This window comes from Sus scrofa, chromosome 4 (genome assembly GCF_000003025.6).
Source record: "Sus scrofa isolate TJ Tabasco breed Duroc chromosome 4, Sscrofa11.1, whole genome shotgun sequence".
Taxonomy (NCBI): domain Eukaryota; kingdom Metazoa; phylum Chordata; class Mammalia; order Artiodactyla; family Suidae; genus Sus; species Sus scrofa.
In genome coordinates this window covers 81423638-81449250 of record NC_010446.5, presented here as the reverse complement: position 1 = coordinate 81449250, position 25613 = coordinate 81423638, and the positions used below count along the sequence as shown (strand labels likewise).

The 25613-nt window shown below is 37.0% G+C and overlaps 1 protein-coding gene across 1 annotated transcript in view; it reads right to left on the bottom strand.

Annotated features, from left to right (window-relative positions):
• Window positions 1–25613, bottom strand: part of F5 (coagulation factor V) — an 81636-nt gene that overhangs the window by 35658 nt on the left and 20365 nt on the right. The window contains 8 exon segments of the mRNA NM_214120.1: window positions 467–617; window positions 2482–2693; window positions 3113–3212; window positions 4944–5121; window positions 14446–14611; window positions 15895–16116; window positions 18491–18634; window positions 20210–20422. Of these exon segments, the coding sequence (NP_999285.1) occupies window positions 467–617; window positions 2482–2693; window positions 3113–3212; window positions 4944–5121; window positions 14446–14611; window positions 15895–16116; window positions 18491–18634; window positions 20210–20422 (1386 nt within the window).

Below are 25613 nucleotides of genomic sequence, written 5' to 3'. Positions count from 1 at the left end.
GGCTCCCCATATACAATTTGCCTTAGTTTTATTTGACAACCCAGTTTTGGATTACTCACCTTGTTTCTGTCCTGGCCATAAAGAGTATTCACCTTGCACTCACTCAAAAATCCCTGGATACCTCTGATGAAAGCCTATAGCCTCTTCCCTCACCACCCTACTCCTCACCCTATTTTTCCCTGCTCAGAGCATGTGCACATGCACATGTGTGCATGAAACCAAAGATACATACACACACACACACATTTGGAGTAGGAGACAAAGAAAACTTCTAAGGATAACAAACTTTTGACCTCTTGCTATAAAAATGTTGATATACTATCACCCAGTAATTTTATCAGCAAATTGGACTGGAAGTGAGGATAAGAGGTGAGTAGATTCTAATCCATGCCTCTGCCTCTAAGCATGGTCACACTTCAACCACAGGAGTGAAAAACTGATGGACAAAAAGAGTGCTCCGACTTACTGCTCATGATGTTTGACTCATAAAACTTGGGGTCATCACGTTTCACCTTCTCAGGATTTTCACAAAACTTGTAAATGTTGTCCTCAATGTACCAGCTCTTGTTCTCATCAAACACAGCAAACACAGCCTTCTGCTCAATGTCTGCTGTCCTCTGGAGGGTAAAAGTGCTATGTTCAGGGAATGACATCCAAGGCAATAACCTACAAGACTGAGTTCTCAGAAACCTAAGAAATTATCGTACTAAGTGAAGTAAGTTAGAGAAAGATAAACACAATGGAATACTACTCAGCCATAAAGAATGAAATAATGCCATTTGCAGCAACATGGATGGAACTAGAGACTCTCATACTAAGTGAAGTAAGTCAGAAAGAGACAAATACCATATTATATCGCTTATATCTAGAATCTAATACATGGCACAAATGAGCCTTTCCACAGAAAAGAAAATCATGGACTTGTTGAATAGACTTGTGGTTGCCAAGGGGGAGGGGGAGGGAATGGGGTGGATTGGGAGCTTGGGGTTAATAGATGCAAACTGTTGCCTTTGGAATGGATTAGCAATGAGATCCTGCTGTGTAGCACTGGGAACTACATCTAGTCACTTATAATGGAGCATGATAATGTGAGAAAATAGAATGTATACATGTTTTGTATCTGGGTCACCATGCTATACAGTAGAAAAAAATTGTATTGGGGAAATAGCAATTGAAAAGAAAAAGCAAAAAAAATAAAATAAAATGATGCAAAATAACTTATTTATAAAACAGAAACAAACTTACAGATTTCAAAACCAAACTTATGGTTACCACAAGGGAAATCGTGGTGGGAAGGAAAGAATTAGGAGGATGGAAATAATGTACACACTAATGTATACGATAGATGCTCTGTATGGGGAAAAGAATGGATACACGCATATGTATAACTGGTTCACTCTGCTATACACCTGAAACTAATACAACATTGTTAGTCAACGCTACTCCAATAAAATTAAAACAAATGAACAAAAAGGCATAGCCCTTGGGGCCAATGAAGCCACAAATTCAAGCATCTATGAGAACCAATTATGTACGAAACCCTTGTTAAAGCCAAAGGCAAAATGTAAAAGCAAACAAAGCATATCAGAAAATTCAGAGATTAAAATATCCTAATAGAAAAATCCCGTTTCAATATAGCCACTGTAATTCTGTTTATCTCTGTAATTGAACACCTTTCCACCTGAGTGGTTGACTGGCTGTGCTCCAAATAGTTGGAAAGGATAAATAAGGATGTAATAGGAAAGTTGTATACCTCTCCTTACCTGGCTCCTTTCCTAGCTCAATAAATTAAGGCTTTCCAAAAGTCTATTTCTGACTTTTTAAAAGGCATATATGAATTTTGTATGCCTTGGGATGAAAATTCTTTGATTATAGTGTAACCTAATTGAGAATTTTAAGTTAATAATATGAGACTTTAATTCTTCAATTAAGATAAAGTCAGAAGATCCTTTATCTTTGCTCACATTCTTCTGCGTAACTTAGTCTCACTAGAGACAGACCATTGTCTAGGTTCAATTTCATAAGAAGCTATGTCTTCAAATATATCTTTCCTTTCCCCTAGTGATGGTCTCTAAAAATAATAAGGATTGGTATAGAGCTTCACACTTTTACCAAGTGGGTATCTCTTTGAGTCCTGAAACAACCCTGTACAAATTTTAGGAGGTGGTAATACACGTTTGATGAAGGGAAGAAATTAAGAGAAATTAAGTGACTTGCTCATCACAGAGCCAGTACAGACAGTCCTGGAATTTGAAACAACAAAAAATATGGTATCACACTCTAGATTTACCATCTTCATTGTAAGAATATATGGAAATAGACAACAAAGTAACTAAAGGAATAAACATTGTTACATTCATGCTAAAGAGGACTACTTAATATTTTCTGTTTTCTAGAAGCAAAAGCCCCATCATTTAACAAGGAGAACTAATCTGTTACAGTCAGAAGAATTTCTGAAAGGTTACCTCAAGGACAAAATACCTGTATGCCTCGCTTATCCAAGGATCTGCTCTTACAAATGAGAAGTAGCCCTATCAAACCAGAGGCAATGTCCCTTGTGATGTCCACGTTACTGTAGTATGGTCTTGTTAAGCACTGAGCGTCATTCTCTGTGGGTTCATCAGACTCTAGGATGTTCCACTTATAAGTATAGGTTTCCCCTGGCTGAACTGCTCTGATCATGGTGTTATTGTCTGAAAGAAAATATAGTCAGAATTGCTTTCATTTTAAAAATCATTTCATGAAGATAAACAAGTAATAAATGAATGTATAATATAAAATAATTGAGCTCTCATTAGAATCAATTAATATTGGGAATGGGATATTCTTTTTATGTTAATCTCCACTTGATAGAACTCTGGATAGTATGTAGCTATGAGATATTAGTCCACTAGAGGCCACTACAGCACTAACAAAGGACATCATATTTTGTAATCATTAGGGTAAACAGAATCCCTGAAGTGGGCAGTGTTTGGTTGTGACTTTGAGGGTATCCCTACATATAGACTACCTGACTGTACAAGTTATACTGCTGGGCAAGGAGAGCAGTAGAAAAATATGGCAGCCTCTCAGAGGTCAGTAGTTTCGTTCAGTAGAAGTGAAAGGTTCAAACCTGAGGTGGAGGACGAGTTGACGTCATCTTCGTAAGGAGAGAAGGTCACTCCATGAGGGTAAATGCTATAGGAGCGGCTGGCCATATTTTTGAACACAATCTAGAAAATTAACCCAAATTCATTGTTTCAGGGATTAAGGTCAATGGTGAGAATACATAGAGGATGCTAGTTTTCCATATTCACTTGTTGGCTGGTTTCGTGTTTGCATTGTGTGTGTGTGTTTCTGTGAGTGCAAACTAATTCTGTTTGAGCACCGACCTCTCCCCATGTCCTGACAGATACATGTGAGAGAGTTCCACTCACATGGTAAGGGGAAAATGGAAAGAGAAGTCTGACTTTAGAAGTGACATTTTTCTCACCCTCTCCAAGCTGGTCCCCACCCCTCTTCCCTTCTCCTTTCAGCTTGGACCACATCTGCCATAGAACCTGCTTCTTCTCTTCGGCAGACTGTAATCCCCTTCTCCAGCCCGTCAGATCTCCTAGAACTACTGTCCTTGAAGCCATGACATGACAAATACCCAGATCTTAAATTTCCAATGAGGTATATTTACACTTGCTAAGAACACCTAAAAAGGGTCAGAAATGAGGGAAGGAAAAGAGAAACAGAGAAAGGCTGCTTTCTTTCCTTGGTTATTATTTTAAATGAATAGAATTAGTCTTGTTTGCCCATATCCTCTCAATTCATTCCCACGAAGAAGTGAAAGGAGGAGCATTATTCACACAGGAGTCCTGATTAGGTTCCTTAATCATCAAAAGAGAATGTTAATCTTATCTTCTACTTGGTTGCTTGCCAAAACATTTGGATAATCTTTAATTTACAGATTATCTGCTTTCTAGATTCTTGTGAAAGATTGAAACTTTTAATTCTCTGCTGTCTAGGTCTTATAAAAAAATAAGGTTGTGATGTGACAAAATATTTAAGGAAAATTGTTTGATGAACACTGAGTGCTCTTGATACATATCAAATATACCTTCATCAGAGACCAGTCATCAGAGAACTACATACCTAGACCACATCGATGAATTGTTTTCACTCAATTGGGGTATGTTCTCAGCTACAATGAGAAACATTATTTTAAAAAACTATGCAAATTTTAAATTTATTGTAGTAGTTGTAGGGATTTTATCAAGGATTCTATCCACTACATCATACAGTATCCCAGTAGCAGGGGAAACTGCTTCTTTTATGACTACTATGAATTTTGTCCTCACCTATTTCCCTTTTTACTTTGGCTGCTAGAAAGCTTAGGACAAAATTTTTTTTTTTTTTTTTTTTTTTTGTTGTTGTTGTTGTTGCTATTTCTTGGGCCGCTCCCGCGGCATATGGAGGTTCCCAGGCTAGGGGTCGAATCGGAGCTGTAGCCACCGGCCTACGCCAGAGCCACAGCAACGCGGGATCCGAGCCGCGTCTGCAACCTACACCACAGCTCACGGCAACGCCGGATCGTTAACCCACTGAGCAAGGGCAGGGACCGAACCCGCAACCTCATGGTTCCTAGTCGGATTCGTTAACCACTGCGCCACGACGGGAACTCCAGGACAAAATTTGAAGACATTCTAAGAGCATGTGGTATGTGTTTCATTATACTTATCTCAATCCTGCCATATTATCCTGACTCCTGTGTTTAGTCCTTTTTAACTTGATAAATTGTCTCAGATTCTTTGTATTATGAGATAGGCTGTAAAAGGTGCAAATACTAAGCAAAAACTAAAAGCTGCATTCGAATTAAAAATTATGTGGCTACATTAAAAGAACAAACAAATAACCAGTATTTACAATCTGTTTTTCATGATTTAATTCACCCATGGTTCTATATTTCTGTTACTTACTTTTAGTGTGTCTCTGACCTGGGCTCTGATAACAGGGCCCAAGATTCCATCTTCTTTGTTATTGGGATTCTCCAGACGTTTGGTGAAAGACTCATCTTGGTACTGTTTGTAGACAACCTTCTTATAATGTTTTCCAATCTGGTTTGAGAAATTATCCAAATGCAGAGATCTGTATTTTCTTAAAGTGAAATAAAATTCAGGAGATTAAATAATGTTCTCCATAAAATGGGAAAAAGAAAGTCTATTCAGCAAGCATTGCTGGGAAACCTGGACAGCTGCATGCAAAGCAATGAAACTAGAACACACCCTCACACCATGCACAAAAATAAACTCCAAATGGCTGAAAGACTTAAATATACAACAGGACACCATCAAACTCCTAGAAGAGAACATAGGCAAAACACTCTTGGACATCACCATCATGAATATTTTCTCAGGTCAGTCTCCCAAAGCAATAGAAATTAGAGCAAAAATAAACCCATGGGACCTCATCAAACTGAAAAGCTTTTGCACAGCAAAGGAAACCAAAAAGAAAACAAAAAGACAACTTACAGAATGGGAGAAAATAGTTTCAAATGATGCAACCGACAAGGGCTTAATCTCTAGAATATACAAACAACTTCTACAACCCAACAGCAAAAAAGCCAATCAAGCAATGGAAAAATGGGCAAAAGACCTGAATAGACATTTCTCCAAAGAAGATATACAGATGGCCAACAAACACATGAAAAAATGCTCAACATCGCTGACTATAAGAGAAATGCAAATCAAAACTACCATGAGATACCACCTCACACCAGTCAGAATGGCCATCATTAATAAATCGACAAATAACAAGTGCTGGAGGGGCTGTGGAGAAAAGGGAACCCTCCTGCACTGCTGGTGGGAATGGAAACTGGTACAGCCACTATGGAGAACAGTTTGGAGATACCTTAGAAAGCTATACATAGAACTTCCATATGACCCCGCAATCCCACTCTTGGGCATCTATCCGGACAAAGCTCTACTTAAAAGAGACACGTGCACCCGCATATTCATTGCAGCACTATTCAAAATAGCCAGGACATGGAAACAACCCAAATGTCCATCGACAGATGATTGGATTTGGAAGAGGTGGTATACATACACAATGGAATACTACTCAGCCATAAAAAAGAATGACATCATGCCATTTGCAGCAACATGGATGGAACTAGAGAATCTCATCCTGAGTGAAATGAGCCAGAAAGACAAAGACAAATACCATATGATATCACTTATAACTGGAATCTAATATCCAGCACAAATGAACATCTCCTCAGAAAAGAAAATCATGGACTTGGAGAAGAGACTTGTGGCTGCCTGATGGGAGTGGGAGGGTGTGGGAGGGATCGGGAGGTTAGACTTATCAGACACAACTTAGAATAGATTTACAAGGAGAGCCTACTGAATAGCATTGAGAACTATGTCTAGATACTCATGTTGCAACAGAACAAAGGGTGGGGGAAAAATGTAATTGTAATATATACATGTAAGGATAACCTGTCCCCCTTGCTGTACAGTGGGGAAATAAAATAAATGAATAAATAAATAAATAAATAAATAAATAAATAAATAAATAAATAAATAAATAATGTTCTCAAGTAAAGACCCCCCAGTAGGATGGAGGAACCCATATGCTTAGAAGTTCTCCTCTTGAATTAGCTAAAATGACAGTTTTATTAAAAAAAACAAACAAACAAAAACACAAAAACCAAAAAAACCTAACGTGATTCACAAAATCTCCGTATCTTCTCTGTAGTTGAAAAACTGGGAACCTCTGATCTGTCTCTTCTACTGCTGATACAGTTATAATCATGATTAGAAGCAGGATCTTCCTGTCACCCTGGTTGCTAGTGTAGACCTTACCTATCGCTGAAAGGTCTAACTTATGAAAGGATAAGTAAGATACACTATGAATTTTTCTTAAGTCTTTCTTATCATTTAGTTTATGGTATCTTATCAGCTTTCCAGTCTCTGAAAGCACTTTCCCATTCCAGAAAGCTTCTACTGTCTTTATTAGACATAGTTCTGTGATGTTGGGTTGTCCTTTCCACCATCCACCTAATCCTGGTGCCAACTGAAAACCAACCATTTTCACCCATCTTCTATTCCTATTGGAATAAACGATTGGGGGGGCAGCAAATGAACCTCTTTCCCCCTTTGTCCTTTTTATTGTCTTAATAAGCAGAAACCCCATGACAGAGTTTATTCATTTTATGCATTTATTTTATAGAATAAAAAGCACTGACTGTTTCTAGAGAGTCCTGGATTTCAATCTCAACTCCCCTTCCTTAGCTATTCCTGTGTTTTCTAAATATTCACGTATATTAATTCCATGTGTATAATTCCAGAGCATCTTTATACAAATGTGACTTGAAAATATAAATATTCTTATCCTCTCCTTTAACAAAAGGTAGCTATTTATATATTCTGTGCTACACCTTGCCTTTTTTTTTGCATTTTTTCCAGCTTTATTGATGTATAACTGACAAATGTATATATTTGGACTTGGAGAAGAGACTTGTGGCTGCCTGATGGGAGGGAGAGGGAGTGGGAGGGAGCGGGAGCTTGGGCTTATCAGACACAACTTAGAATAGATTTACAAGGAGATCCTGCTGAATAGCATTGAGAACTATGTCTAGATACTCATGTTGCAACAGAACAAAGGGTGGGGGAAAAATGTAATTGTAATGTATACATGTAAGGATAACCTGACCCCCTTGCTGTACAGTGGGAAAATAAAAAAAAAAAAAAAGAAATGTACATCATAACTATTTGTATATGTATATATAAGATTACCGTGGTCAAACTAATTACCACTTCTATCACCTCATCTACTTACTATTTTTAGCACTATTCACAATAGCCAGGACATGGAAACAACCCAAATGTCCATCGACAGATGATTGGATTCGGAAGAGGTGGTATATATACACAATGGAATACTACTCAGCCATAAAAAAGAATGACATCATGCCATTTGCAGCAACATGGATGGAACTAGAGAATCTCATCCTGAGTGAAATGAGCCAGAAAGACAAAGACAAATACCATATGATATCACTTATAACTGGAATCTAATATCCAGCACAAATGAACATCTCCTCAGAAAAGAAAATCATGGACTTGGAGAAGAGACTTGTGGCTGCCTGATGGGGCGGGGAGTGGGAGGGATCGGGAGCTTGGGCTTATCAGACACAACTTAGAATAGATTTACAAGGAGGTCCTACTGAATAGCATTGAGAACTTTGTCTAGATACTCATGTTGCAACAGAACAAAGGATGGGGGAAAAAATGTAATTGTAATATATACATGTAAGGATAACCTGACCCTCTTGCTGTACAGAGGGGAAAAAAAAATTTTGTGGTGAGAACACTTAACATCTGCTGTCTTAATAAATAAAATTTCTTGGTGTTCCCATCATGGCTCAGTGGAAATAAATCTGACTAGCATCCATGAAGATGCAGGTTTGATTCCTGGCCTTGTTCAATGGGTTAAGGATTTGGCATTGCCATGAGCTGTTTGTGTAGCTCACTGACGTGTCTCAGATCCCGCGTTGCTGTGGCTATGGTGTAGGCAAGCAGCTACAGCTCTGATTCAACCACTGGCCTCCATATGCCATGAGTGTGGCCCTAAAAAGACAAAAAAGAAAAAAAAAAGTTTTCCTGTTGGATACAGCCACACTTGTTTATTTTTGCTTTTGTTACCTGTGCTTTTGGTATCATATCCAAACAATCATTGCCAAGACCAATGTCAAAGAAGCTTTTTTCTCTCTGTTTTCTTCTAGGAGTTTTATGGTTTCAAGTATTACATTTAAGTCTTTAATTTATTTACAGTTGATTTTTTTAATGTGGTAAGCTAAGTGTCTAATTTTATTTTTTGCATGTGGATATCCAGTTTTTCCATCATCATTTATTGAACAGATTTTCTTTCCCCATTTTGTACTCTTAGTGCCCTTGTGAATGACTCCTTGACTATAATCACAGCAAAAGAAACAATCAACAAAATGAAAAGATAATCTACAGGAGAAATATTTGTAAACCATATATCTGATCAGAGGTTAATATCTAAAATATAAGAGGAACTCACATGAAAGATAAATATCATATGATATCACGTGTGCAGAATCTTAAAAAATTATTTAAATGAACTTACAAAACAAAAACAGACCCATAGACATAGAAAACAAACTCATGGTTACCAGAGGGAATAGTGGGGTTATAAATTAGGAGTGTGGGATTAACATATATACACTACTATGTATAAAACAGATAAACAACAAGAACCTACTGCAGAGCACAGGGAAATACATTCAACATCTGGCAATAATCTATTATGGAAAAGAATCTAAAAAAGTATATGCATGTGTGTAACTAGATCACTTTGCTGTACATCTGAAGCTAATATAATGTGAATTAACTATATTTCAATTGAAAAAATGGTTACTGAAAAAAAAACAACAGGAAATCATATAACTCAGTGGCAAAACAAACAAAAATGGCCTGATTAAAAAATGGGCAAAAGGCCTCGACTGACTTCTTTCCAAAGAAAATATATATAAGTATTATATCAGTCACCTCAAATTTGTCTATTAAACTTCTCCCAGTTAAGATCATAGGAGAATCTTCTGATTAGATTGATTTGTTTTATTTTCTTATCTCAAATTTTGCCAACTCTGGGGGTAGCTCCAACAGGGTTTGGGGTGGTTTGTTTGTTTTTTATGGCTGAACCCATGGCATATAGAAGTTCCCAGGCCAGGAAATGAATCTGAGCCACAGCCTATGCTCCAGCTGCAGCAACGAGATCGTTTAACCCACTGCACTGGGCCAGGGATTGAACCTGCGCCTCCACAGTAACCTGAGCCATTGAAGTCGGATTCTTAACCCACTGTGCCATGACAGGAACTCCAGAGTATTTTATTCTTTGTAAAAATTCTATTGTAAGTGGATTGTTTTCTTAATTTCTATCTTGGATAGGTTGTTTGTGTGTATAAATGCAGCTGATCATAATTGTGTTCATTTTGTATCCTGCAACTTACTAAATTCCTTTATTCTAATATATTTTTGGTAGAATCTTAACGATTTTTCAATATATCAAGGCACATTATCTGCAAATAGAGACAATTTTACTTCTTTTCTGATGAGGATGCCTTTTCTTGCCAGATTTCCAGTACCATGCTAAATGAAAGTGGCAAGAATTGGCACCCTTGTCTTTTCCTGATATCAGAGGAAAAGTTTTCACTGAGTATGATGTTAGCTTTTGGTTTGTTATACAGTGCATTTTTGGGCATCTATTGAGATGATGATATAATTTTTATTAGTCATTTTTTAATGTGGTGTATCATATTTATTGAACTTTCCTTGAATCTCAGGTATAAATCTCACTTGACCATGGTTTATGAAAATTTTAATGTGCTGTTGAATTCAGTTCACTAATGTTTTGATATTTTTGGCATCTATATTCATCAGGGATATTGGTCTGTACTTTATTTCTTGTAATGTCCTTATCTGGTTTTGGTATGTGGGCAATGATTGCCTTGTAAAATAAGTTTGGAAGTATTCCCTACTCTTTAATGTTTGGGAGGAGTTTGAAGATCAGTGTATAATACAACCCATGAAGCTATCTGATCCTGGGCTTCTTTGTTTGGAGGGTTTTATTATTGATTCAATATTGTCACTTGTTATTGGTATATTCAGATTTTCAATTTCTTTGTGATTCAGTAAAGAATCATAGTAGTAGGATGTATGTTTCTAGGAAATTTTTCCTTTCTTCTAGTTACCCAATTTGTTGGCATGTAATTGTTCATGGTAGTCTCTCATCATCCTTTGCATTTCTGTGGTATCACTTGTAATGTTTCCTTTTTAAATTTATAATCTCATTTATTTGAGTCCTCTCTTTTTCTCCCTTGCTTAGTCTAGCTAAAGATTTGTGAATATTGTTTATCTGTTAACAAATTAACTCTTGGTTATATTGATCTTTTCTATTGTATTTCTAGTCTCTAACTCATTTATTTTTTCTTTTTATTTCCTTCTTTCTGCTAACTTTGGGCTTAGTTTGCTAGTTACTTGAGGTATAAAGTTAGGTTGTTTACTTGAGACCTTTCTTTCTTTCTTTTTTTCCCTCCCTTCCTTCCTTCTTGCTCTCTTTCTCTCTCTCTCTGTTTTAAATGTAGACATTTATTCCTATAAAGTTTCCTCCTACAATTGCTTTTACTATATTCTATAAGTTCTAGTATGCTGTGTTTCCATTTTCATTTGTCTCAAGATATATTTTGATTTCCCATTTGATTTATTCTTTGACTCATTAGTTGTTCAGGAGATTATTGTTTAATTTCCACATATTTGAGACTTTTCTGAGTTTCTTCTGTAATTGATTTCTAGTTTCATACCATTGCGATCAGAAAAGATACTTGATATAATTTTAATATTCTTAATTTGTTGATGTTTTATGGACAATATGTTATGATAAATCCTAGAGAATGTTCCCTGTGCATCTGAGAAGAATACATTTTCTTTTGTTGGGTGGAATGCTCTTTATACATCTGTTAGGTCCATTTGGTTTATAGTGTTATTCAGTTCCACTGCTTTCTTATTGATTTTATGTCTGGGTAATCTATCCATTATTTAAAGTGGCATATTCAAGTTCCCTACTATTATTGTATTGCTATTTACTTTTTCATTAATTAATATGTTAATATTTGCTTCACATATTTGTGTGCTCCAATGTCGGGTACATATATACTCATAATTGTTATAATCTTTTAATGAGTTGACCCTGTATCATTATATGGTGACCTTGTCTTTTTCATCCCTTCACTTTTAATCTATATGTGTCCTAAAGCTAAAGTGATAGAATATGCTATTGAAGCTCTCTACTGAACTTTTCAGTTCTGTCATTATATTTTTCAGTTCCAGGATTTCTGTTTGGTTATTTTTTTATGATTTCTATTTCTTTCATTTTTCTTTTTTTGGCTTCCTTGCAGCATATGCAGTTCCTGAGCCAGAGATCAGATCTGAGCCTCAGTTGTGGCCTACACTGCAGCTGCAGCAATGCTGGATCCTTTAACCCACTGTGCCAGGTCAGGGATTGAACCTGCATCCCGGTGCTGTAGAGATGCCATAAATCCTACTGCACCACAGTGGGAACTCCAGTTTCTATGTCTTCTTTTTCTTTTTTTCTTTTTTCTTTTCTTTCCTTTTTTTTTTTTTTTTTTTTTGGTCCTTTGTCTTTATAGGGCCACACCCAAGGCATATGGAGGTTCCCAGGCTGGGGGTCTAATCAGAGCTGCTGTGGCTCACCTATACTACAGCTCACGGCAACACTGGATCCTTAACCTGCTGAGTGAGGCCAGGGATCGAACCTGCAACCTCGTAGTTTCTAGTCGGATTTGTTTCCACTGTGCCGTGACGGGAACTCCTCCAGTTTCTATTTCTTTATTAAACTTCTTATATTATTCACGCATTGTTTTCCTGATTTCATTTAGTCGCCTATGTTATCTCGTACCTCACTGATTCTTTAACCTGATTATTTTGGATTTTTCTCAGGCAGTTTGTAGATTTCCATTTCTTTCACATTGGTTACTTGAGCTCTATTAGTTTCCTTTGGTGATGTGGTATGCCAGATTCTTTGTGATGTACATAGCCTTGTGTTGGTATTTGTGCATTTTAAGGAAAAAACACCATATTCCAGTCTTTACAGAAAGATTTTGGCAGGTAAAGACCTTCTCCTGACAGGTATTCAGGCTGATGGAATTGCCTCTAGGATCATAGTCAAAGGAGGTTGGAACCAGGTCACGTGGTTGCTGCTGGACCTGCAGCAGCACTTGTGGTTAGCAAGCCTTTTACCAGGGGCTTAGGTGGGCATATACCCTAGCTGGTTTCTGAGAAGATTAAACTGCCTGCAGACCTTGGTCGGTAGAGCTGGCACTGGGATAACAGTTCACTTCAAGGTCCACAGTGGGTTTGCAAATGGTAAGTCTGTTACAGGTGTACAAATAGGTATTGCTCCCATCTGGCCCTTTGGAGAGCTCACATTTGGTCACTGGATTGGTCCCTGAGTGGGCATGACTGCCCATGAACTACAGTTTGGAGAGCTAGAGCTAGGTTACAGGGCCACTTCAAGATCTGAGGCCACTTCAATACCTAAGTTCTATAAGCCAGTCTCCAGGGGCATGAGTGAGTGTAACTTCCAGCAGGTTCCTGAGCTGGGACAGGGATAGAACTAGTTACAAGGAAGCTTTAAGGTCCACAGTCATACTGAGGTCTACAGGTCAGCCTCCAAGGTCACAGACAGGTGTGACCCCTCCTGGGTCCCTTGTCCAATGGTGTTGGTGGCAGTACCAAGGTTAAGTGGGGCTGTAGCTGAGTCCATAAGGGGATGAGGCTATTTCCATGTTTGTAGCTGGAAACACACTCAGTGAACCTACCATCTGAGCATGGACTTGCCTTCTCAAAACAGTCCATCTTGTCCTCAGCTTCCAATTGGATTTTACAAGTTCCTACTTTGATCCCAAAGATCTCACAAAAGCACTTTTGTTCATGGAGTGGATGTCAAATTATTATTGCTGTGGTGGGAAGCAAGTGGGGGATTTGCTATTCTATCATCTTGCTCCCTTTGACTTTTTAATTTAAAAATATCTCTTGGAGAATTTTTGTATTCATACAGAGGGAGTATTTGCATCCTTTTAAAAACAGGTGCATAGTATTCCACTGTATGGATGCGCCATAATTTATTAATTTCCTACTGATGGACATTTTCGACTGTTTCTAATCTTTTCTGCTACTAACAGTGCAGTGGTGACTGTCCTGTGTATACATCATTTCACCTGTAAATAAGGATATCTATGTAGTAAATTCCAAGAGTGAGACTGCTGGGTCAAAAGATGTATGCATTTATAGTTTTAAAACATATTGCCAAACTATCTTCTATAATAGCTTTTCCAATTCACTCTTCCACCAGCAATACATGATAGAGCTTGTTCCTACAGCCTCTCCAATAGATGTGTCATCTAAACTTATGAGTCTGATAGGTGAAAATAGTATTTCAGAAAAGTTTAATTTGCATATTTTTCTCCCTGTGAGTGTGAATATTTTTCAAGTGTTTAAGAGCTATTTGAATTTCAATTTTCTTAATCTTATTCTCCCATTTCCTAATCTGTAAAATAAACGAGAGCTGTTTCTAACTTATTGAGTTAAAACAAAATACTTAGAAAAGTTTAACACACTTCTTGGCAATAGCAACCATTCAACAAGTTGATATTATTATTTTTTGTTGTTGTTACTACTACTACTGTTATTATGCAGAGTTCTCTTGGTGAGTTTGAAGTAATTCCAGACTGATTTGGAAAAGAAGACCTGAATAGGATCCAATACATGTATCCCCCTGAAAGCTATCAACTCACGACATTTCACGCCACACATCTCAGACTCTATGAAGCATGTCTTGAACCTTTGCACAGTAGTAAGAATCCCCCATACTCACTTGTCCATGTTTGCTGGTATTATAGGTGCATAGTCCCAAATGACTTCCTCTGCAGCAATGAAGTATTCCCACCTCTTGATGTGCCGCCTCTGGTCTCGAGTTAGTTTCTTAGGCTTCCTGGTTTTCTTTGCACAGTTTTTAATGTCTATGTAAGCCTGCATCCCAGCTAAGTTAGGACATGAAGAAAAAGGAAGAATTTGAAAGAGGAAGTTAAGTGTGATCAAAATGCATATCTTTTCAACAAATCTGTGGAAGATATCAATAATAACCATGAAAGTAATGCTCAGGCAGCTTTTAAACATTATGGTTTGAAGCTCTTTTAGTGCAGTGGAGAAGGGGTAAGAATAAAAAAGCAAGAGAAAGAGAGAATGGGTTAGGGAAAAAACTTGGAAAGCTATCCTTTGTCTCTTCCAGGGGGTGGGGGGGGGATTTTTTGTAATTTCCCAGTCCTCAAAACCTTGTGACTTAAGTCTTGCTGAATTCTCATTTTTCCTACCATCCATTCCTTTTATTTGTAAGGAATAAAATTATGTGCTCTATGAAATTCTTGTTAAAAATTAAATAAGATAATTCAAAAAGCATGTAGCCTCTATACAATGTTAGTTTTGTTGTTTATTTCATTATTATTTTGGACTCTATATTCCAGGGATATTTTACTACTTCAAATATAATTTTGACTGTTCAGTGTGAAGAAAAAATGAAATGGTTCCGTAAAGTGTCTCATTCTTATGCCTTGCTTTTATACACTTTATTTCAGTAACACAATGGTTTCCTATAGCGATATTTACTTATATTTACAGGAACCCTCCTCCCAACAGTTTTAAAGCAACAACGTGTAATAGAACAGTTAGTTATTTTGTTTACCTTATATCATATAACAACCTAGACTGATTATTTACCCACTGATGTTCTTTAAAGCCCATTTTTCAGATGGTTAGATACTATGTTTTGTTTTGTTTTGTTTTTTTCCATTTAACACACTTCTATTGAGTTCCTCTTTGTGCCAGGTTTTGCATGCATCTTTGCATTACATCTTTTCATATTAAAACTTTTACACTTTCTATCACTTGGTGCTTCTATAAATTTACAAATGTTTGACTTGTTCCAACACCTTGTTCTTTTCCTTTAGCTGAATATTAAATACCCCAAGAAAGAATATCTCTATGTATGTTTTTGTTTCCTTCATCCTCTCTCCTTTCAAGGAAGTAGAGGCCTCTTTGGCTTTTGTATCATTTAAAAAACAAAACAAAACTTTGTTAATCTCTCTACTTTCTCCATTCCCAATTAATGAGTTATAAGAGCAAAGTATCTAAATTCTATTTAGATTTGGTCCGAAGAATGTATGTCTGAAATTGGGTGGCCTGAAAGGGCAAAGGAGAATGAAGGAGTTAGTATCTAGAAAGGAAGAATCCAACAGTCATAAGCAAGACTGTTAGAAGAATTACTTGCCTTGAAAATGTTTGGGGATGAGAGAAGATATGGGCCACTTTCCCTCTGGGCTCACAGTCATGTTTGCAGTAGTGGACGTGGCACTGACAAGAGTGATGGCTGAGACCTTATGATGGTTCTGCTCCAGGACCTGGCCACTGAAATGAATGGAAAACAGTTCTGGCCCAGAGCTCATTCCAATCAGATGCCAACTGATGTGGTCATAGGCACAAACTGTTATATCTGAGGGAGAGGGAGAGATGGAGGCCAAAACAGGAAGTCAGCAGTCTGTTACCAAAAATTCACTCATCAGATACATATTGAGCACCTGCTATGCCTCAGGCATTGTGCAAGGTTCTGGGGGTATAGACATTCCAGTTGCAGTTCCGGCCCTAGAAAAGCAGACATCTGAGCGGCCGGCAAACAGACAGTCACAACTCATTACAATAAGTGTTACTATAGAGTCCAGAGATGGGGTATGTTAGTTCAGAAACACAGGGATTGCTAAAGCTAAAGAGAGAAGCAAGTAGGTGACCAACCATCCTGGTTTACCCAGGGCTGAAGTTTCCCAGAATGCAGGACTTTCAGAGTTAGAAGTGAGAAAGCCTGAGTAGTTGGTCACTCTAGAGCCAATCTGGGTTCATCTGAAGAGAACTGCCAGAACTTCCAATAGAGCTGAGTTTAAGGCCCTAATTATCTAATCCTGAAAGGGATCAGATTGATCCTAAGAGGAAGAATATGTGAAGATGGGGCTTTAAGGGTTTTATACTGCTTCTTTACTCACTAGCTGATTGTTTTAGTGACAAGGCAATGAGTTACTCTGTGGGTTATAGGATCTCCTTAAAATGCAGGGGACAAATCCTCATTATACTGGGCCACTGAGAGCATTTCATAAATGAAGTACTGAGAACTAAGTTGAAAAGCTGTTTGGCTCCCTCTTTGTTCCCACAGTGACTGGGAAAATGCTAATTTGCTCTGTGGGAGATTCCAACCCTGGCTTCCATCCTTGGCTTGGGTTTTAAACTTCAGATCTCTAACCACTTGATACTGGATCATGGCACCATGAATCAATGCCTTCCCCAACGAGGGGCTAAGAACTTGTCTTTTTTTTAGACCATTCCAACAAGGCAGGGATTCCTGGTATCATAGGTGAGAACAAGAAGCTGGAAAATAGGAAGCTTTGATGCAAGCATTTATCTGCCCCAAATCAGTGCTCATATTGGGTTGGGCATTTAATACATCTGTGTTAGCATTTATCATATCTGTTCAATTTATACTGCTCCATAAGGCAATTTTGCAAGCATTACTATTTCTCAGTCTCTATTAATAACATTGCCCTATGCCACACTTCATAGCCCCAACTACTCTGTCTTTTTCAATTATAAATTCATAACCTCTATGCCCCAATAGATATTTTTGCATGCTTTTTTTTTTTGCTTTTTTCTCTTTGTATTTATACAGATGATTTACTCTGGCAGGATACAGATACAATTTCTCTTTGACTACTCCCCTCTGGAGCACATAGTACCAGACATGACATGTTATCTACAAAAAAAATTTATAAATATCCTCTGCACCAGGATAAATGATTAACCCATTTTTGTAAGTACATTGAGACAACTAACTGCCAAAAACCACACTGAGGTAGAGAAGTGAGCAAGGTGTGAACTCAGATGTCCTAAGGTATATGTCAGTTAACTAAGTTTTGAAACTCTGAATCAAAACCCAGGGTCACTTGAGTATATCTTTAATGACCCAGGTGGGAAGATGGAATCAAATGAAATGGAGTACAATTTAAAAGCAAAGTCTAGACCTCAACCCTCGACAAGTTTTATTTTTTCAGTAAGAGAAGCTATTTGTGAATTTCAGATATAAAGAATGGTCTCTGTAAAGCCCAGTGTTTTGAAGCACGGTTTATTTAATAAAAAAATATTTTAACTTTCCCCATTGTTCCTCCTCGGGATCTTTGGTTCCAGGTCATTTCTACCAGAGAGACATAGGAGTAGTCTAGATGGAGGTCAATTTTTTTAAACAAGTGTTTATGATTTTGCTTTTTTACAATAATCTACATGTAAATGAAAAGAGAAAAGTATTGCACATGCCATTGACTATTACTCAACATCATCTTTTGAAATGCTGGTAGTGTATTTGTATGTTGGATATTTCTCCTAATCTCTTGTTCATCTCCCCTGTAAGTATGTTCCTTGCATTCTTCTTGCTGACCCTTCCTGGTAGAGACTAACTTTGGAGTCTGTCCTTTACGGTTTCTTTTCTGGAAGAAGGCATGGTCACCATGCAGCAAGGACCACATAACTCACTGAAGGATATCCTAGAGGTTTTCCTGGAGATGTAGCCCAATGTGAAACCTCCTCAGAGCACTACATCTGATAAAACTGCACACTCCTCCTCTTAGGTAGCTGCTAATTTGTCTGTTGTACTTGCATGTTAAAAAATATATAGGATACTAAGAACCACTGAACTAGATTACATTGCCTTTCAGATTAGGAGTTAAAAGACAGTGAATATGGTCAACTTCCCCAGTGCCTTGAAGAAAACAATGGGACAAAAGGTACTGATGCTTTAACTGTTGTTGGATAATGCACAGACCACATGTTACCTGGCATCGTCCCATTCACATAGCCATTGACTGTGTACATTAGGGATGATGACTGGTTCCAACTTTTACTTTCATCAAACACAGCAAACATCAATACATATTGCTTGTCAAACATCTTCTGAATACCATCCTCAGTTAGAGTGCCTATGAAAAAAGACATACATTTAATAGCATCCCAGATAGAAGGCTCTCATTAGATATTCCTAGTTAGCAGAGTTTTAGGTAAGCAGCCAATAATAACTGTGAAAACTGTAAGACATTCTTATAGAAAAATAGCATCTATTAAGTAATAATGATTGAAGGCTTATTAAAATCCTAGTGCCATCTTGTCTTCTCTGGCACCTGATAGCCTTGAGGAATGGGGCTTTAAAGGTAAATTTGATCTGACAGAAAATATTGAGTGCCTGTCAAGACTTTAGTAAAAGTATCTATGTCTTCCAGTGTCATTAAGTGAATATATAGGTACCTTAGCTCATTGGGTAAAAGCATCACACTGCAAGTTTAATACAGCCATCTTGCTAATACGTGTAATAGGATACTAGAGTACTGGTTTGAGAGGGTCAAGATTAATCCATTCTTTTATTATGATTTATTATTATTAAATTATTATTGATTTACAGTGTTTCTTCAAGTTCTGTTGTACAGCAAAGTGACTCAATCACACACATTTCACTATGCTGTACAGTAGGGCTCCACTGCCCATCCATTCCAAATATAACAGTTTACATCTAAAAAACCCCAAAATGCCCATCCATCCCACTCCCTCCCCTTTCCCCCCCCCCGGGATCCCAAATCTGTTCTCCTTGGCCATGATTGGTTTCTGTTTTTTTAGATAGGATCATCTGTTCCATATTTTAGATTCCGCAAATAAGTGATACCTTATGGTATTTGTCTTTCTAGCTTACTTCACTTAGTATGAGAATCGATAATATCATTCACGTTGCTGCCAGTGACATTAGTTTGTCTTTTTTTACAGCTGAGTAATAGAAATAATCCATTCTCATGAGGGGAAAATGCAGCTGATAGTAAAACAAAAGAAGAGCATTTTATAAATTTAATTTTTTTCTGTATCATCGCAGTATCGTCTATATTAGGAATGTATGTAGGTTTGGTATGTGTGTATATTTAGATAGATGATGAATCCATCACATTATTTCCCACAGTACAGTTAGTCGTGGTTGTTTGTTTTAATGAAAGATGAGATGAATTCATTTTGGTCTAAAATGAAAATCCAAGCTTGCTCCTAAGAAGCCCATTCAATGAAATTTCTTATAAAATCAGTTAAGTAGGTTTGAAACCTACCACCCAAAGTGTTCAGCTTGTTTACAAGAAAGAAACATGGAGTTTTGTATGTTTATAGACCAAATTACCAACCCAAATCTCAGATATGTTAATCAAAGTTCTTTACAAATACTCTCAGCAGAGTATAGGCTGCTGTATACTTTCAGAACAACTTGGCCTGGGGATAAATGTTATGGATCATACTCTTAGACAGGGATTTACTTGGGAGAGACTCCCAAGACTGAGATGAAGGAGGGATTGAAGAAAGAGAGGAAGATTCCAACTCCTTGAATATCAATGTCAAGCAATGACTTGGTTTCTGCATCCTTTTCTCTCTGCTTGATTTATGAAAAGACACCAAGATGCTCCAAAGCTTCATTCCATTATAGCACTCCTTACTAATCCAATATCTTGGTTATTCTGAATTTTTTTTTTTACCTTTCTTACAAATAAGCAGAGGTCCAATCAACCCAGAATTGAAGTCCTGTATGAGATTTTCATAGGAGTAATAGATGTGTGTGAGGCATGGAGGGTCATTATGTGTGGGCCCACTGTCCTCACTGATGTTCCACTCATAGGTATATTCTTGGCCCGGGGCTACAGCATCATCCATCTTCTCCACAAGGAATGTGTGGTCAGGATAAGAAGCACCTGGAGAAATAAAAGCCATGAGAACACCTGGATAGTTTCTGAGACCTACCTTTCATCACTCTCAAATCAGGGGTAAAGATCTCTACAAAGAGACATATGCCTTTCTCTAATAGGCACATGAAAAATGTTCAACACCACTAATTATTAGAGAAATGCAAATCAAAACTACAATGAGGTACCACCTCACACTAATCTGAATGACCATATCATTACTAAGTCTACAAACAATAAATGCTAGAGAGGATGTGAAGAAAAGGGAACCCTCCTACACTGATGGTGGGAATCTAAGTTGGTACAACCACTATGGAAAATAGTATGGAAGTTCCTCAGAAAACTAAGGATAGAGTTACCATATGATCCAGCAATCTCACTCCTGGGTATATATCCAGACGAAACTATAATTCGCAAAAGCTACATGCACCCTTATGTTTGTAGAAGCACTGTTCGCAATAGCCAAGACATGGAAACAACCTAAATTCCATTGACAGATGAATGGATTAAGAAGATGTAGTACATATATACAGTTGAATACTACTCAGCTATAAAAAAAGAACATAATAATTCCATTTGCAACAACATAGACACAACTAGAGATTCTCATACTAAGTGAAATAAGTCATAAAAAGACAAATATGATATCACATATGTGGGATCTAAAATATGGCACAAATGAATCCTATCTACAAAACAGAAACAGACTCACAGACATATAGAACAGACTTGTGGTTGTCAAGGGGGAAGGGATTGGGGTAGGTATCATTTGAGAGGTTGGGGTTAGTAGATATAAGTTATTATAAATGGAAGGGATAAACAACAGGGTCCTACTGCGTAGCACAGAGAATTTTTCAATGTCCTATGATAAATCGTAATGGAAAAGAATACTAAAAAAGGGTGTATATATATGTGTATAATTGAATCACTTTTCTGTATATCAGAGATTAGCACAACATGGTAAATCAACTATATGTCAATAAAAGTAGTGAAACATATATATGTCGTTCTAGAGTAAACCTTCACTATTTGGAAAGATTCAGACATATCCACTTCTATGTCTATGTCATTATAAAGGCTTTGAGTCCATGGTAATCTGAAGTGAACAAAAAATGTTACCGGTATATTATTTAAAGGTTAGCAAGTTAATTTTCCAGCATATCTAAATAATTATTATTTAAATATAGTCAGAGAAGTGAATCACCTTTGATCAGGATATCATCTCAGAATATAAGAATGATTATATTTTCTCTATGGGGCTTGGTAATATTTCTTATAGTTTTAAAAATTATTTTTTAATAAAGTATAGTTGTTTTTACAGTATTGTGTTAGTTTCTTGTGTACAGCAGTGTGATTCAATTATATACATATATATTCAGATTCTATCAGTTATGGTTTATTTAGGATATTGAATATAATTCCTTGTGCTATAAAGTAGGACCTCATTGCTTATCTACTTTTATATATAATATTTGGATCTGCTAATTTATCCCCCCCACACACACCTCTTTTCCCCTTTGGTAACCATAAATTTGTTTTTCATATCTATGAGTCTCTTTCTGTTTTGTAAATAAATTCATTTGTATTGGTTTTTTTAGATTCCACATGTAAGTGATATTATATGATATTTGTCTTTGATTTATTTCTTCACTTAATATGATAATCTTTAGTTGCATCTATGTTGCTGTGAATGGCAACACTTCTTTCCTTTTTTATGGTTGAATATATATATACCACATCTTCTGTATCCATTCATCTGTCAATGGACTTTTAGGTTGCTTCCACATCTCGGCTATTGTAAGTAGTGGTGCAATGAATATTGGGGTGCATGTATCTTTTCCAACTAGAGTTTTCTATGGATATATGCCCAAGAGTGGGATTGCAGGATCATATGGCAACTCTATTTTTAGTTAAGGAACTTCCATACTGTTTTCCATAGTTGCTGCACCAATATACATTTCCACCAACAGTTAGGAGGTTTCCTTTTTCACCCTCTCCAGCATTTATTATTTGTAGACTTTTTGATGATGGCCATTCTGACCAGTGTGAGATGATACCTTATGGTAGTTTTGATTTGCATTTCTCTAACAATTAATGATGCAGAGTATCTTTTCATGTACTTTTTGGCCATCTGTTTATCTTCTTTGGAGAAAAGTCTGTTTAGGTCTTCTGCTCATTTTTGGTTTTTGTTGTTGTTGTTGTTATTGTTATTGAGTTGTATGAGCTGTTTGTATGTTTTGGAGATTAAGCCCTCATCAGTCACATTGTTTGCAAATATTTTCTCCCAGTCCATAGATGAGACATCTTATATTAAATCACCTGTTAGCACGTGATGTAAGTACATTCAGATCTATTTATACATTGTTTTGTTCTGTATTTCATGTCTTTTTAATAACCTCAGCCCTGTTTTATCAATTTATCACAGCTCCACCATCTGATTATCCTAACTCTTTCTCCAGAGTCTTACAGTCTAGCTCCTCATGCAGTCTGTTGTCCTTATGAATATGAAATGTATCCACCCTCTGAAGTTCACATCTTATTTTGGTCTTTTGTGAACCCAAAGGCCTATGGTAATAATTTCATGTGTATTCAACTTTTCCTACTGGTGGGAGAAGGGGGAGGATATAGAAATTGGTCTTCCTTATTGAAGAAAGGGAACTATGATGCTGAAGAGTAAAAGCAGTACAGAGGGTTGGGTGTGGCTTTCAACAACAAAAGGAAGATGTGGCTAGAGATGGAGCAAGTGAGGTCAGGAAGTGCATATGTTGGTGTCAAAGACAGCAAGGAGAGGGATAGTTTCTTCTGAGGCTATTCCTCGTTTAATTAGTTGGAAGTTTCACATCATCAGCTGGTGCCAGAATTTCTCTTTGGGATATAGTTATCTTTGCTTAGTACAACAGCTTGATAAAGTTCTTGAGGTGGAAAATAAGACCCTCAGAGTGTAGATATGGGTAGAAAATAAGGATCAGAAAAAAGGACTAAAATATTTTACATAATGGAATGAAGGGCCAGTGGAAACTACTCTTAAAGAGGTGACTGAAGTTTTTGAAAATAAAATGTTTAATTTCTTTTCTTCTCTGTTTCTTTTTGTCTCCTCTTTATTACTCCCTCCTTTCCTTCTTCCCTCCCTCTCCCTCTCTGTCTCTATCTCCCTCCTCCTTTCATTATCTTTATTGAGGTACAAATTTCAAACATCGATTTTAAGTACAATAGTTGCTGAACTTTGACAAATACATACAGTTCTATAGCTACCATCACTATCAAGCTGCAGAACAATTCCATCACTCCAAAAAGTTTAAATGTACCATTTGTAGTCAATACATTCCTCTAATCTTTGGAACTAGGCAACCACTAAACTGCTCTCTGTCACTCTGTTTTGTTTTCCTATATTGTCACACAAATGGAATGATACATGAATTGTGTTTGATTAGTGTTAGTGTGGTTTATTTTCCATCTTTCACTTTTTATCTATCTTGGTCTTTAAAGTAGATTTCTTGAGTTGGGTGTTGCTTTTTATCCAAACTTAAAATCTGTCTCTTAATTGTAGTGCTCTCCCCATTTGCTTTTTTTTTTTATTGTCTTTTTTCTAGGGCCGTTCCCACAGCATATGGAGGTTCCCAGGCTAGGGGTCTAATGGGAGCCGTAGCCACTGACCCATGCCAGAGCCACAGCAACACGGGATCCGTACTTTCAAGTCTTGTTTTTAAAGCTTTTTCATTTCCTGAGCAGCCTATAGTCTAGATTAATTTTATCCAACTCCTGCTCCTTCTGAGTATTATACCCAATGCCCATTTATTAGGAGGTCTTTCCACTTTTGCTGGTGGGGACATACACTATTCCTGGCCCTGTGTGTGGTCTAGGGATTGTTCTGTTTCTTTTTGGTGGTATTTTCTTTACCCTTAATACTTTCCTCACATGCATGAGAAGATTAGAATTTAAAGACTTGACAGGACCTCTCTGCAGATTCTCAAAAGCTCTTTCTCTCTGGCAGTACCATTCTCTCTAGGACTTTGCCCTACCTAAAGTCCAAACTCTTTATTTAGACTCTTTAAAAGAGATCACTGGGCTCTGTCTGAGTTCACCCTCATTACGTTGTACCCTGGAAACTAACTCCAGGGAGGGCCCATGTCTTTGGTTATTCTTCTCTCATGGATCATTCTCTTGCATTATCTGTTCTCAATGTCTAAAAACTGTTGTTTCATATGTTTTGTCTGCCTGTCTGGTTGATAAGAAAAATGGTAAATCTGGTTCCTCATGTCCAGAAGCCAGAGTTTGAGATGCTAAGTTTCTATAAGAAATAGTTTATGTTGTAGCAAGATCAGCTACCCTTGTCTAATTACACATCATCAGGAAATATACTCCACTCAGAATACTCTACTCAGAAATATTCATGTGAGTTTGCATGGTGTCAGCATACATTTGGGCTCCCCATATGGGAATGGAAAACAAGGTGTATGCATCCATCAGCAATGGACATTCAGACATTGCAGCAACATGCATTACTGTACCTCATAAAGTTCTGAGCATGGAAGCCATAAGATAGAAAGAGTATATCTAGATTTACTGATATAATCTCCATAGGACAGAGCATCATCTTCTTTTTTCAGCTATATTGAGGTATAATTGACAAATATAATTGTAAAATATTTAAAGTGTGCTTCTTGGTGATTTAGTGTACTATACATCACGAAAGTATTCCCACTGTCTAGTTTATTCACACATCAATCATCTCACATATTTATCATTATTTTGGAATTATTTTAAATTCCACTCTATTAGCAGATTTCAATTATATAATACCATGTTATCAACTATAGTCACCATGTTTTACATTAGATTATCAGAACTTATTCACCTTATAGATAAAAGTTTGTACCCTTTTGCTAGCCTTTCCCTCTTTCCACCAACCCACAGCTTCCAGCAACTACTTTTCTACACTCTGTTTACATGATGCTGATTTTTTAAAATCCATATTTAAGTGATACCAAGAGCATGATCTTCTATATATGGAAGAGAATGTAACCAAATTTGAAGTAATATTATAGTCATGATTTCATTTGCCTTACAGATTAGTAACAGAGGTGGACTTTAATACCTTCAGAAGCTGCCAATTTATATCATCAATGATTAAGCTGGTGTCATGGGGGAAAAAAGACTAGTTATGGATGGACCATAAGTCTTGATTGAAGACAAGAGACAG